General features: G+C 37.8%; 1 protein-coding gene across 1 annotated transcript; it reads left to right on the top strand.

Moving 5' to 3' along the window:
• The first annotated feature begins 581 nt into the window (after positions 1–581).
• LOC125885256 (major facilitator superfamily domain-containing protein 6-A-like) lies at positions 582–14,595 on the top strand. Its single transcript, XM_049570806.1, has 7 exons — positions 582–841; positions 2,796–4,377; positions 7,249–7,262; positions 11,590–11,751; positions 11,838–11,936; positions 12,042–12,340; positions 13,192–14,595. Exons 2-7 carry the CDS (start codon positions 2,798–2,800, stop codon positions 13,393–13,395), a joined length of 2,358 nt encoding a protein of 785 aa, XP_049426763.1. The 5' UTR covers positions 582–841; positions 2,796–2,797; the 3' UTR covers positions 13,396–14,595.
• Positions 14,596–15,427: the final 832 nt, after the last annotated feature.

Genomic DNA, 15,427 nt, shown 5'->3' with positions numbered 1-15,427 from the left:
CTTGTATTGGTGCGATTTCTTACAAAAACATGGGAAAAAAGGCAATGAGCAACTTGGTAAGAAAGTTCACACACATTGCCAAAAAAAAAATCTGAAAATTATTTTTAAAAATTAGTGAAAAAAGAAAAGAAAATAGGGAAAAACTATACTGATAAGTATTATTATTACTTATTTAAAATCATGGTACAGAATTATTATAATCTATCATTCCCTTGTTTATTTATTTATTTTTAACTTTATTTTCTTTCCTTTTTATTTATTTATTTATTTTACTAATTTTAATGTTTGCAAATCTTTGGGGTCATTTCTTTTGTTGCTCATTACCTTCTTCCCATGAAAGAAATGAAGACAATTTGCTCAGGTTTTAAAGGGTTAAAGAAAAATATGTGCTATATTATGCTGTATAAACTAGTTTACAGTCGACCACCATTGTCTGTGGTTGATTACAGGCCTAATTTCACAACTAATTTATAGTCTGAGTAAAGAACAATCCTTCAACACATTTCAATAGAATTTAACATAACATGACTTTTATTTTGGAAGCGCTAACCGGAAGCAGTCGCGTCCAAAATGGCGGACTTGACGGTTTAGTGTCGGGACAGGTGGGAGCTCCGGTCTGACGAGCTGCTGTTGTTCTCCATACAAAGAGAGCAAAGCCGGAGAAACACTTCAGATTTACATTAAAATAAAAACACAAACACGTTTCGGTTCATTCAGACATTAAACGTTAAATTAAAATAATGTCCACGAGCCGGTCTGCGTGAAAAATGTCCGACAAAGAAGAGAGAAATTCAAGAGAAACTGCGCAGTCATAGTTTAATGGGAGCGGTGACCTGAGCAGGTAAGAAAATTAAACTGGTTTCTGTGTAAATTTTATGTTTTATTTTACCTTGTTAAATATATTTAAACACTTAAATTGAAGTTACAGGCGGTTAAATGACAGCAGGTTTAACGTTTGACTCGTTTCCAGCTCGTTTAACCTTTTTTATTTTCATGTTTTTTAAATTGTGACGCCATTTTGGCTCCTTCACGTAATTTTCTTTACTTCAATGTATTTAATTTGGTTTGTTTGACGGTTGAAATGAGCTGGCTTTGTTCAAGGTAGCGACACTTCCGCATAGGACTCTCAGTGACAGTCAGTGACGGTCAGACGGGTGTCAAAGTGGGGTCCGAGGACCTCCCGCGGTCGGTACAGGCTGTCCAGACAGCTGTCACTTCATTCATGTTCAGTATTGATCATCAGTGCTTTGATTATCTTTATTAATATCCCGAAGACATGCTCCTGGGGCTCAGACATGAGGTAGATTTGTTTAACTTTTATTTTGTTTGTTTAAATCAAATTTAAAAATCCAGTGAAATTGGGTTGTTTTTTTTTAAATATAGATGTGCTCATTTTAAACCTAGTTTTACTAAACTCTGATGCAAGCTAGTCCTACATTAAATTAATCCGGCCTGAATAAATAAAAATAAATGTAAAAAAAATTAATAAAAAAAAAAAAGCTGCACGATGTATCGTTGCAGCTGTGATGCGCATTAGTCGTGCAATGTCAAGTGAGGCAAATTAACTGATGTGATGCTTGATACAAACCGAAAACCTGCACAGTTCTCATTTTCCATGACTCACACCGGCCAAGCCTTCTGCTTTTAGACGTCACAAGTATATGTGACCTAGTGCGGTGGCGTTTGTCACAGGAAGCGAGACTCACCTGCATGTGTGTGTGTGTGTGTGTGTGTGTGTGTGTACAAATGTAACCAGCTGGCAAGTGCTGCAGACACAGTGAAGTGCATGCTTCTCTGAAATGAAAGTTTTGTTATACGTCCTTTAAGATTTGCGTAACTTGTATTTTTCATTTTATTTTTTAAGCAAACACACAGTAAAAATGGTGATTTAACTGCTCTGTGATTTCAGAGTTGTGTGATTAAATTTCAGAGAGTGAAAATATTTTTTCTGCTTTCGTTTTCTTTGAAAAAAGAGGCGACAAATATGTCAAACGCTCACCAGAGTCGACCTATTAACCTAGTACAGTGTTATTTTTGATAGGACCTGGTCTGCATGCAGAAAAAAACTGCATTTATTTTATTTTATTTTATTTTACTGTATGGTTGTATTATTTTATTTTGTTTTTATAATTTATTTTTTATTTTGTTTTATTTTTTTATCATGTTATTTTATTTAATTTAATTATCGTATCATTATTTTATTTTATTTCATTTCATTTTATTATTATTTTATTTTTATTACATTTTTTATTATTGTGTAATTTTATTCTATTTTTTATTTATTTTATTTCAGTTTTTATTTTATTATTGTGTAATTTTATTTTATTTATTTATTTATTTATTTTTTTTGCACATACATAAAATATCATAAAATCCAGACTGTTAAGAAAAGAAAAGATATGTCTCGAGACATCAAGAAGCCACATGCTTATACAATAACAATAAATAAATAAATAAAAAAGTAAACTAACATAATTCAGAAAAATATATCAAAAGATAACTGATAACAAGAAACACTGAGGAGACAATAATTAGTGATCAATAATTCAATAAAAACAAGAAATGCATGAAATACAATGTAATGTAGTGCTTTTAAATGTTCTGAGGATGACGTGTACTTTATTACAGAGTGCTTTGTCAATCTAATAAAGTTTTTTGCAGCAAATTAAGTTCTTATATTTATTTTCTGCCTCTTCAGTTCCGTGTTCTATAAAATAGACAGAGCAGAACACACTCAGCATCATTTGGTTACCGGGCGCCGGCGCCGCTCTCACCCTCATTTCCTTATCTTCCAGATATGGCAGCTGACGACAAGGTTGCCATCCTGACAGACGACGAGGAGGAGCAGAAGAGGAAGTATGTGTTGGCCGAGCCCTTCAACACGCTGTCAATGGAGCAGCCGACGGGTGTTTCCACGCCGCCGCCGGCTGCTTCAGACACGCCGCCCGAGCAGCCGGCGGCGGCGCCTTCTGACTCAATAGACTGCTGCGAGAGGATGTGCCTCCGCATCAACAGCCACCTCCTCGTCTCCAAGGTGTTCTACTTCTTCTTCTACGCCGCCTACGGCTCGCTGCACCCTCTGCTGGCCGTGTACTACAAGCAGCTCGGCATGTCGGCCAGCCGCAGCGGGCTGCTCGTCGGCATCCGCTACTTCATCGAGTTCTGCAGCGCCCCCTTCTGGGGGGTGGTGGCGGACCGCTTCAAGAAAGGGAAGATGGTGCTGCTGTTTTCTGTTCTGTGCTGGCTGATGTTCAACTGCGGCATCGGCTTCGTCAAACCAGCGGAGATGAAGTGTGAGGAGAAAGGTGCCGCTCCTCCTACGACGCCGGCGCCGGTGATGACCACACTCATGTACGGTAATAACTTCACGCACGCGAGCAACTCCACCAACCACACCAGAAGTCGCCGCAGCCTTCTGGATCTCCTCGAGCTTCCTAAGATCCTGGACTCTTATTTCAGCGCGCACCACAGGTATGAGCGAAGCGTAGATGCCAACGCCACTCCTGCTCCTTTTGAGCTGGTTAACACCACCCAGCAGACGCTAAACGCCGCAGTCCCCATACGAAACACCACCCTCCACATGCCAAACACAACCGTCTCTGCACCAAACACCACCGTCACCACCACAACCTCGCCTGCTCCGACCGAGAAGAAGGAGTACCAGATCACCTACAACAGGGACCAGGTGGAGAGCATCTTCCTGCTCATCCTGCTCGTCATCATCGTGGGCGAATTCTTCAGCGCCCCCGCCGTCACCATCGTGGACACCGTCACCCTGCAGTACCTCGGTAAGGCCCGCGACCGTTACGGCCTGCAGAGGATGTGGGGCTCGCTGGGCTGGGGTCTGGCCATGCTGCTGGTGGGCATCTGGATCGACCACACGCACATCACCGTGGTGATCGACGGCGTGGGCTGCATCGTGCCCGACTTCCGCCTCCACAACTACCAGATCGCCTTCATCGTCTTCGGCGTGCTGATGGGCCTGGCGTTCGTCGTCGCCACTCAGTTTTACTTCGAAAAAGGCGGCGACTACCGGCATGAGGTTCCAGAGGGCGTGGTGGAGGACCCGTGCACGCCGGGAGCGTTACCCGAGTCCAGCCCGCCGGACCAGAGTTCCGTCGGCTCTGACCCTGCTCAGGAGTTCAGCTACAGCGACCTCCTGAGGCTCCTCTGCAGCGTGCGCTACAGCTCCGTCCTCTTCGTCGCCTGGTTCATGGGCTTCGGCTACGGCTTCGTCTTCAGCTTCCTGTACTGGCACTTGGAGGACCTGAAGGGGACCACCACGCTGTTCGGCGTCTGCTCCGTCCTGAGCCACATCTCGGAGCTCGCCGCCTACTTCACCAGCCACAAGTTCATCGAGCTGGTCGGACACATCAGGTGAGACAGACGCTGACGATCATTATTGTTACTGATTAATTAATTGATCATTTTTTATAACTTCCTCATCTTAGACGACTTCCAGTAACGCCTGATACTGAATCAAAGTGCACTTTGGACGGTAGATAAGGACGTCTTTTCAGTCTGAGCTGTTTAATCCGTCGTCCACTCTGCAGACAAAGCCACCATTGATGCTTGGGGGTTTCTGCCGGAGTGAATTCAGGGTCGCACCTCGCAGGCGGCGGGGACATTTGAGAGCGTGGTGTTAGATTTCAGCTGCAGCTCTGTAACCTGCATCAGAAGACACACAATGTGTCCGCTGTTGAAAGGACTCCTGAGTCAACAGGAGGTAGAGTTAAAGGGAGGGGAGTGTTTTTAAAGGGATTTAGACAGAGCTAGGCTAACAGTTTCCCTCTGTTTCCGGTCTTTGTGCTAAGCTAAGCTAACCGGCAGCTTCATGGGTTCATATGCAGCCATGCAGACATGATCTTTGTATTGAACTGTCTCCATCTTCAGCAGGTTGTTTTCACACTGTGTGTTTTCTTCCTGTCGTCACAAGACGTTACGCTCTGCGACAAACACACTTCCTGCTTTCATGGAAACTGAAGCAGAGCAGACACAAGCTGCAGGTTGTGGTGGCCGTGCGTCTGTTTAAAGACGGCAGGATGTTAATAAGTCACCACAGGCTGCAGGTGCCACGTGTCGACCCTGATCTAACATGAGATTTTTTATTCTTCATTGAGAGATCCTCTGCTGCCATTTAACCGTGCAGCATCTGTCCTACCTGTTTGTGTGCTCAGCAAACCGTCACTGGGTGAACAAACACTGCAGTAATCCTGTCTGGCCATGAGCACATGAATGCTTTGAGGGTGTGTCGTGTTTGAAGCGTTTGTTTGTGTTCGTGAGAGCAAAGACGTTCTGCAAACAACAGCTCAGCTCAGGGATGTCTGTAAATGTGATGAAGCCATGAGAGCACACTCACCTGGATTTTAGGAAATCAGAAAGTTAAAGACGTTTTCAAAAGCTCGGTTACCTTAGACGACATTTCTTTCAATCATTAATTTATCGTTTTGAGAAATTATGAGGCAAAAACACCATCCCTGTCAAATGAATGAGTGGCTCGATAAATAAGAGAATAAGCCATTAAATGCACCATTAATATTATTAAAGAAAATAAATATAGGCATTCATTGATACAATTTGAAATAACATTGCTATTTCTGTTCTAATTTGCTTCTTTATTATTTACCTTTGCAGTAATTCCTTATTTATTTGATTTCCTATTTTAATTTTTCCCTTTTTGTTAATTTATTTTCATCAATTTTGAAATGTATTTATTTTGCTATCATTTTTGCTATCATGTTTTATTTATTTTAAATACATTTTTAAACACATTTGTTAATTTTTATTTTTTTGATTTTAATTTTTAAATGTATTCATTAGTTTTGAATTTATTTTAAATTTTATTTTATATATTTATTAATTTTCAAATTTATTTATTTTGCCATTATTTTTATTTATTTTTAATATATTTTTAAATGCATATATATTACTATTATTATTATTATTATTATTATTATTATTATTTATTTTTGCTTTTTCTGTTTTTTTAAATTCGTTTTTGAATATATTTATTCATTTTCAAATTAATCATTTTTATTTTTAGTCATTTTTAAAATATATTTATTTTCAAATGTATCATTAGTTATTTTAATTAATTTCTAAATGCATTAATTTTGCATTTATTTTTATTTATTTTAAATTAATTTTTAAATATTTATTCATTTTGAAATTTAGTATTTTTATTTTTATTTATTTTTGCATTTATTTTTATTTATTTTAAATTCCTTCTTAATATACTTACTCATTTGTACATTAATATCTTCTTATTCATTTAAAAATATATTCATTCTTTTTAAATTATTTATTTATTGTAAACCTATTATTTATTTTCATTACTTTTAAAATGTATTTATTTTTGCAACTATTTGTTACTTATTTTTTTAGTATATTTTTGAATGCAATGTTAAGATGTATTTATTTTTGCTTTTTGTATTTGTTTAATTCATTTTTGAATATATTTATTAATTTTCAAATGTATCATCAGTTTATTTTAATTGATTTTAAATGTATTCATTTTGCATTCATTTTTAAATAAATTTAGTTTTTTATTAATTTTTAAATGTATTTATTTTGCATTTATTTTTATTTATTTTAAGTTTATTCTTAATATATTTATTTAATTTTACATTAATATTTTTTTATTCATTTTAAAATATATTCATTTTAATTTTTTTATTTTCAACATATTATTTATTTATTTTCATTACTTTTAAAATGTAATTATTTTTCTAAGTATTTGTTATTTATTTTTTTTTATATATTTTTGAATGCATTTTTTTATTTTTATCAATGTTAAGATGTATTTATTTTTGCCTTTTCCATTTTTTAAATTCATTTTTGAATATATTTATTCATTTTCAAATGTATCATTAATTTATTTTAATTAATTTTTAAATGTATTCATTTTGCATTTATTTTTATTTATTTTAAATTCATTTTAAAGATATTTACTCATTTTGAAATATAGTATTTTTTAATCATTTTTAAATGTATTTATTTTTGCATTTAAATATTTTTATTCATTTTAGAATTTATTATTTTTTGAATACCTTTTTAAATGTATTTATTTATTTATTTTCTTTAATTTATTCATAATTATTTAAGTATTTTTGATTACAGCTACAGCCCTAAACTGCAGTTAACAAACTATATTTTTTAACACTACTTTAAAGAAATAAATATGACTCTACATGAAGACTACAAAGTTTTCTGATTCACACTCTGTCCTCCTCTATCTTTCCCCCTCAGGGTGCTGTACATCGGCACCATTAATATTATTAAAGAAAATAAATATAGGCATTCATTGATACAATTTGAAATAACATTGCTATTTCTGTTCTAATTTGCTTCTTTATTATTTACCTTTGCAGTAATTCCTTATTTATTTGATTTCCTATTTTAATTTTTCCCTTTTTGTTAATTTATTTTCATCAATTTTGAAATGTATTTATTTTGCTATCATTTTTGCTATCATGTTTTATTTATTTTAAATACATTTTTAAACACATTTGTTAATTTTTATTTTTTTGATTTTAATTTTTAAATGTATTCATTAGTTTTGAATTTATTTTAAATTTTATTTTATATATTTATTAATTTTCAAATTTATTTATTTTGCCATTATTTTTATTTATTTTTAATATATTTTTAAATGCATATATATTACTATTATTATTATTATTATTATTATTATTATTATTATTTATTTTTGCTTTTTCTGTTTTTTTAAATTCGTTTTTGAATATATTTATTCATTTTCAAATTAATCATTTTTATTTTTAGTCATTTTTAAAATATATTTATTTTCAAATGTATCATTAGTTATTTTAATTAATTTCTAAATGCATTAATTTTGCATTTATTTTTATTTATTTTAAATTAATTTTTAAATATTTATTCATTTTGAAATTTAGTATTTTTATTTTTATTTATTTTTGCATTTATTTTTATTTATTTTAAATTCCTTCTTAATATACTTACTCATTTGTACATTAATATCTTCTTATTCATTTAAAAATATATTCATTCTTTTTAAATTATTTATTTATTGTAAACCTATTATTTATTTTCATTACTTTTAAAATGTATTTATTTTTGCAACTATTTGTTACTTATTTTTTTAGTATATTTTTGAATGCAATGTTAAGATGTATTTATTTTTGCTTTTTGTATTTGTTTAATTCATTTTTGAATATATTTATTAATTTTCAAATGTATCATCAGTTTATTTTAATTGATTTTAAATGTATTCATTTTGCATTCATTTTTAAATAAATTTAGTTTTTTTTATTAATTTTTAAATGTATTTATTTTGCATTTATTTTTATTTATTTTAAGTTTATTCTTAATATATTTATTTAATTTTACATTAATATTTTTTTATTCATTTTAAAATATATTCATTTTAATTTTTTTATTTTCAACATATTATTTATTTATTTTCATTACTTTTAAAATGTAATTATTTTTCTAAGTATTTGTTATTTATTTTTTTTTATATATTTTTGAATGCATATTTTATCAATGTTAAGATGTATTTATTTTTGCCTTTTCCATTTTAAATTCATTTTTGAATATATTTATTCATTTTCAAATGTGATCATCAAACAAATTTATTTTAATTAATTTTTAACAAGTAAACACAAAATGCAGTTTTTAAATGAAGGGTTTTATTTAATTTTGAGGAATTCATTTTAAAAATCCAAAGCTACATGGCCTCATTTTGAAAAAGTGTTTTTAATCATAAACTGGTATTTATTTTTGCATTTAAATATTTTTATTCATTTTGCAATCAAGCGTTATTTTTTGAATAACTTTTAAATGAGTCTTTTATTTACGCTTTGGAAGAATTTTCACTAATCTTTAAGTATTGATTACAGCTACAGCCTAAACTGGCAGTTGAGCATGAACACGCCTTTAAAGAAATCATGACCACATGCATCTCAATAGTTTTCAGGTCAGGACTTTGACTCTGTCCTCCTCTAGTCATTCAGAGGTGGACTAGCTGGTGTGTTTTGGATCATTGTCCTCCTACCTGAAGAACGCCTGGACCGCTTCAGCTTGAGGTCACGAACAGATGGCCGGACATTCTCCTTCAGGAGGCTGTTTTGGGGCAGCAGAATTCATGCTTTGTTATCACAGCAAGTCTTCAGACAGGTCCTCCGACAGCTCAGGCTTTTAACTTATCATCACTCATTTGCAGCAATGACAGGGTTTCTGGATAATGGCTCTCACCTGAAACGGTTCGCTGGCAGTCCATCAAAGCTGGAGTGGCTATAACCTTTTCCAGACTGATAGATTTCAATTACTTTTTTTCTCATTTGTTCCTGAATTTCTTTGGATCTCGGCATGATGTCTGTAGCTTTTGAGGATCTTTTGGTCTACTTCACTTTGTCAGGTAGGTCCTATTTAAGTGATTTCTAGATCGGGAACAGGTGTGCAGTTATCAGGCCTGGGTGTGGCTACAGAAGTTGAACTCAGGTGTGATCCACAGTTATGTTTTAACAGGAGCTGGGGGGCAAACACTTTCTCACACAGGGCCATGTAGCTTTGGATTTTTTTCTTCCTCATTAATAAAACCCTTCATTTAAAAACTGCATTTTGTGAAACAAATATCTTTGAATAATGTTTACATAGTGGATGATCTAGCATTTAAGTGTGGAAAACAGACTGAGAAATCAGGAAGAGTTTACAAACACTGCAACGCTGTATATCCTGAAGCACAGTTATCCTCAAAATATTAGAAATATCTTTGTGTCATTGCAGCCACGAAACTGTCCTGTGCAGGACAACAAACCATCTCACAGGAATTGGCTGGCAGAATAGTTATTTACTCCTCTTGGAATGAACACAAATGCTTGAAGTCCTGAGAATACAAAAGGCCCTTGCTGAAAAAGTGTTAGATGCATGGATGCTCAAGCAGTGCCTTCATCACAGTCTGAAGGTCTGTGGGGTCTAAAGACAAAGAACAATCAACAATGAGTGTTTTATCCATGCTTTAAAGGAGCTTAACTGTCATGCAGCATTGTTGGTTCTCGTAATACCAGTTCGACACCACGTCTTGAATCATATTTTTTGTTGTGATTTTTTGAGTAACCAACCGGATAGCATCCGTCATTTTCACAGCCTGAGATCTGAGCCAAGACTCTCAGGCGGACTCCGTGGAGAGCCTCGGACTCTCAGCTGTTCCACAGATTTTCTCAGCGTGAAACTCCGCCAGCGCACCAGTGTCACACAAAAGACTGCTCAGCATGTCTTTTTCACATCGCTGGGATTTTCACTACAACGCGGAAGTGCGGACAATTTAGTCTCGAAGAAATCAAAGAACGCGCCACTATGGCAACACTGAGCCAGACGAAGGAGGCAACCCTTGTTTGCACTGATTGAGTAAGCTGCAAAATTTATTTGTCAGGAATAAAAGAAACAACGTGTTACTGTCACTCTGTTGTCCTATGGTTGTTTTTTATTTTAAATGAGTCAATTGCGCCCTCAAGTGGCGAAAATCCGGTAGTGCCATCACACAGCAGTCCCCCTCCCCGCGGTAATGCTCCAGTAGACTGGAGTTTTAAAACGGCACGGTGGGAAATAAGAGAGATGTCCTCTCTCGCAAAACCAGCGCAGTTTGGCAGCACTTTGATCTAGAAAGTGAAAACAAGGTGACATGAAGGCTGTGTCAGAAAATAAACTAGCATATAATCACTCGACTGGAGCAACGAGCAAACACATTAAAGTCAAGCATGTGAACCGACACGGAACAACAGATGCTGCTGCGAGCAGTGCTAGCCACACACTCGGAGACGCTGTGATTGCAGACACTTTTATTAATGAGTGGATCTTCAAGCTATATATATGTTAGTTTCATGTCTGAAGGGTTCCTGCTGGTTCCAAAGGTCCTGGACTCAAAGGGTTTGGTGGAGACGGGGCTTTTGTTCATCACGTCTGTAACTACTCCGGTCCAAGGAATTGATGGCCACGCGTCATACAGATGTCTTTTTAAGTTTTATTTTCATACTTCAATCCTCCGTAGACACCGTGAAATCTACAACAATAATAAAAGATAAAAGCAAATGTCCAGCATTTAGACATGCCCAACAAGTCTCTCAGATTGATTTTCTGATAATAGACAGGTCCCAAAAAATTAGCACAGCAACATGCCTCTGTTGGCATGACAAAACGTGACATGGCTGAACTTCATGACTCAGCATTTCACCAGGATGTTCTCCTCTGTCTTCACCGATGTTATCACTCTGCCGAAAACTGAAATTGAAACGCAGGTTTCAGTCGGCACTTTCAAAGCGTGAGACAATGTTCGGTTACAGTCGTATGAGCACCAAAGCTCTGAGGCCCTTCAGCTGTTCTGTTGAGGGTTTAATACATTTGTGCCACCGATGAAAGACATCACATCATTTATTTGCGTTTAATAAGAATATAGTGATGAAATGAATCAGCTGCTTTGAGTGAAGTCCTTGAAACTGAAAGGATAGCACCTAAAAAGTCCTTGAATTTTGTTTTCTGTCATCTGTATGAACCCGAATGTGTTCAGACGTCTCCTCCAGCTGTGACCCACATCTGTCCCTGTGTGTCCCGCAGGTGTGACCCACGCCTCAGTTTGGGCAGCCTGTATCTCCTTCCTGAGTGCGGCGGTCCCTCCGGCCCTGAGGACGTCGGCGCAGGGCATCCTGCAGGGCCTCCACCTGGGCCTGGGCCGTGGCTGTGGGGCCATGGTGGGCGGCGTGTTTGTCAACTACTTTGGTACGACGGCGGCGGCGCTGAATGTTTTAGTTTGGGTCACAAAACATTTTTAAACAGCAATAGTTTTCCTCCTGTTTGCTTCGCAGGTGCTGCAGCGACGTTCAGAGGGATCGGCATGGCCTCCCTTGTCATCCTCCTCATCTTCGCCTTCATCCAGTGTGTGACTGGCGAGTCTGAGGGGAAAGGTGGGGAGACTCTCATAAACCTGCCTGTACATGTCAAGCTGAATCTAGACATCTAAGTTTATGTCCCGTCTCTGTAACATCTCCTCTGTCCTCGTCTCCTCCCAGAGGACAAAATGCTGGCGGAGAACATCCCCGTCCCCTCCAGCCCGGTCCCCATCGCCACCATCGACCTGGTGCAGAGTCAAGCCGCCGCCGCCGCCGGTAGCCCTGTCCCGGCCCGCCAAGTCGCAGCGCTGCCCGTCAGGAAGACCAAACACCAGGAGGACCAGGAGGACGTGAACAAGCCGGCCTGGGTGCTCTCTGGCGCCCCCTGGGTCACCATCGCCTTCGCTATCGTCCAGATTAAGGAGATGATGAATCTGGCGAAGAGCAGCGCTCCGCCCACAGAGACTCAACCGCTTCAGGTGAGCGAAAGAACAAATATGTTTGATATGTACAATTTTTACCACTTGAGAACTGATAGAAATGGACAAAAATATAGCGTGACGACACCAAGACCCTGAGGGACACCACAGACAAATCCATGCTGTGACTCGGCGGTTAAATGTCGAGCATTTCTGTTCTGGAAACTCCTTACTGTCAGTCCACCTGTGAAAACCAAACATCCTCTGAATGTGCGAGGTCTGTAGTTTGTGTCTGTAAAGTTTCATGTTTCGTTCACATTCACTAACATGACCTCTCTGACGCTTCCTCCTCTAACCGGCCGCCCACACACACTCACTCTGAAGAAAGGTGAGACGCTTCTACGTGCAAAGGTCGATGGAAAACTACTGTGTGTGTGTTGTTTGTGTGTGTGTGTGTGTGTGTGTTTGAGGGGTGGGGTGGGCGTCCTCTGTGTCTTTGTGTGTGTGTGTTGATGCATGCGGTGACTCATCTATACCTGTGTGGGGCGTGGGCGTGTACATGCATGCATACGTGTGTTTGCGAACCTCCCCCGCTCTCCTGCCGTGACATCATGTGAAATGCATGCTTTAATTGCTCCCCTGGTGATGTCACCCCCCCGACCCCACCCTCCCGCCGCCATTTTTGGAGATCATCAGCTGCTGAGAGGTCAGATTAGTGCAGCAGATGAAGAGAGGCATGAAGGGAAGTCTGTTTTTAAAGCTTGTTGTATTAAGATCATTTTAACAGCCAGTGAAAGTATGATGTCAGCTAGCTCTTTACCTCGCTAATTAAATAAACACAAATGTTCCTTGTTGTTGCCAAACCTGGCCACCCGTCAACTGCCATCACTGTTTGTTCCTCTTGTTGCCAGGTACCTAATGAGCAGGCGTCAGCCGAGTGCAAGGCGGCGGCAACGTCACACAGAAACCAGAGTGATGACGGCACAGAAACACCCACACAACCAGACACCACCCACCCGGCACCAACAGACACAAACGGGGACAAAGACCAAACACACCCGCCCTCGCACAGAGGAGAGGAAAACCCAGCGTTAACGGCTGACGACGCACACTGACATTCAGTCAATCACTGTATCTGTGTCGCAAAATGTGCTTGAAATACGACCAGAAAACATCCTGTCATTCCGAAAATAAGCTGCAGCTCATATTTTAAACGGTTCTAAGACTCAGACGCGACTTGTTTTAACAAAAGGGACGTTTGGGTTGAATGTTTGGAGGTGCGTTTGCGCCTGAGGACCGTTGTGCACTATATTTACTGCCCTGTGACGGTGGACTTATTTATTGACTTAATTTATGTAGAAATGTGATGAAAATGGGGATTTAATTCAGCAGTTTGATTCTGTAAAACTTAAACAGCATTAAAAAGTGACAGCTTCTCTACCAGCACAGGATTAACACATTAAAATGCCTTTTTGTCAAGAGTCTCTGACACAAATTTAGAATTTTTTAAACTGAATTAGTGATTTTTTTATGCACTGAAATACAAAAGTTCCCAATCTTTTGCACCGCAGACCAGCTGACGGTAAATTCATGCACATTTTTAATCCATGCATGAATATTTTTCACTCCCAGCACACAAAAAAATGAAAGAAAGTTGATTAAATTTGTTCCAAACCGTGACAAAAACTTCACTGTATTGGCAGGAATTATCGCAACACTGCTGGGGAATACTTTGGCTAGCGTGCTCATGAAACAGATATTTAATTGTATTCTCTTCGGTATTAAAAATGTCTCACAAAGTCTTGAATGTAGCTCGTTAAATCCTGCAGAAACCTGCTGCTTAATTATTATTTGTCGTCTTTTGCTGAGTTTCCTCGCAGATCTCGTGTGGCCTCATGTGCTGGGAGCCGGTGTAACGTTGACAGGAAAGGGTTCAGATTCTGTCACGTCTGTTAAAAGTGCTGCTGGAGATATATTTTTATAATTTACAGGCGAAGCGGTGATGAAGAAGTGCCTCTTTACAACATCATTACTGTTCTAACTTATTGTGACTGTTTGTCATGCGAGGATCCCTTTACAGACGGGTCTGAGGGTCTTACTTAAACCCTGATTCCAATATTTTTCTATTGGAGCTGCCAATAGCCGACACACTGTATTTACTGTCTTTGTTTTCCATTTCCATGCCAAACTGTTCCCAGTGTTCTGCGTTCACGTCTCGTCTGGATGGAGAAATCCTCAGAGACAGAATCACATGAAGAAATTCTGTTTGTTTTTTCTGTACATTTAATGATTAAAGGATGTTTTACCCTTTAATACAGCATCAGTGCATCTCAATCTGACTGTTATTAAATGTTATTAAATGTTTATTTCACAGATAACTGTTTGTTTTAGCAGCCTCGTGAGAACCAGGAGCCTTTTTATTTCACCCACTTGTCTGGGATTGCAAAGGTCTTCTCATCCACTCCATTTTCAGCCCAATAGCCAGAAGAAAATGTTGCTGCAAACCATGAATTCATTAAATGTGTATGTTTCTGAAAACCAGTTGAGATAAAGCGAATCATTGCCGTTTCCAGAGGCTTTAAGGCGTGAAATGCAGTTGTGTTTTTTACCGAGACGTCGCTGTTTTTCCTGCCAGGATGGTGCCGTGTACAGTGGGTTTGTTTGACAGAAACATTGGTGGGTTGCCTGCCGGGATTGTGACGCACAAAGCAGGTGTTATGGTTTTTTTACAGAGACATTTCTACTAACATTTCTTGTCGGTATAAAGGCACAAAAAACAGTTGTTTTGTAGAGGGACGTCATTCAGACATTGATGCATTTCCTGCCACGATATTGGCACAAAATCAGTTGTAGTTTTTACCAAGACATTGCTGCATTTCTTTCTGGAATAGCTTCATGAAAAACGTTGGGCTGCTAACTATGGTGCCTCTTTCCTGCTCAGAAAGGGGCATGAAAAGCAGTTGTTTTATACAGAGACATCCCAGTCTTTCCTGCCAGGATACTGGTATGAAATGGATTGTGTTTTTTACTGAGACATTGCTGTGTTTCCAGCTCGGATAGCGTGATGAAAGTGCTTTGTCATTGAGACATCTTTGCGTTTCCTGCTGGGACAGGGGCACAAAAAGTGGTTGTTTTATACCGAGACAT

This window comes from Epinephelus fuscoguttatus, linkage group LG24 (assembly GCF_011397635.1).
Source record: "Epinephelus fuscoguttatus linkage group LG24, E.fuscoguttatus.final_Chr_v1".
Taxonomy (NCBI): domain Eukaryota; kingdom Metazoa; phylum Chordata; class Actinopteri; order Perciformes; family Serranidae; genus Epinephelus; species Epinephelus fuscoguttatus.
This window is presented reverse-complemented; position numbering and strand designations above follow the sequence as displayed.

Bases quoted from the DNA above. Each gene is read 5' to 3' on its own strand.
- LOC125885256 (XM_049570806.1), top strand. From the start codon at position 2,798: ATGGCAGCTGACGACAAGGTTGCCATCCTGACAGACGACGAGGAGGAG. The intron at 11,937-12,041 runs GTGGGGAGACTC...GTCTCCTCCCAG, and splicing joins TGGCGAGTCTGAGGGGAAAG to AGGACAAAATGCTGGCGGAG. The intron at 12,341-13,191 runs GTGAGCGAAAGA...TCTTGTTGCCAG, and splicing joins CAGAGACTCAACCGCTTCAG to GTACCTAATGAGCAGGCGTC.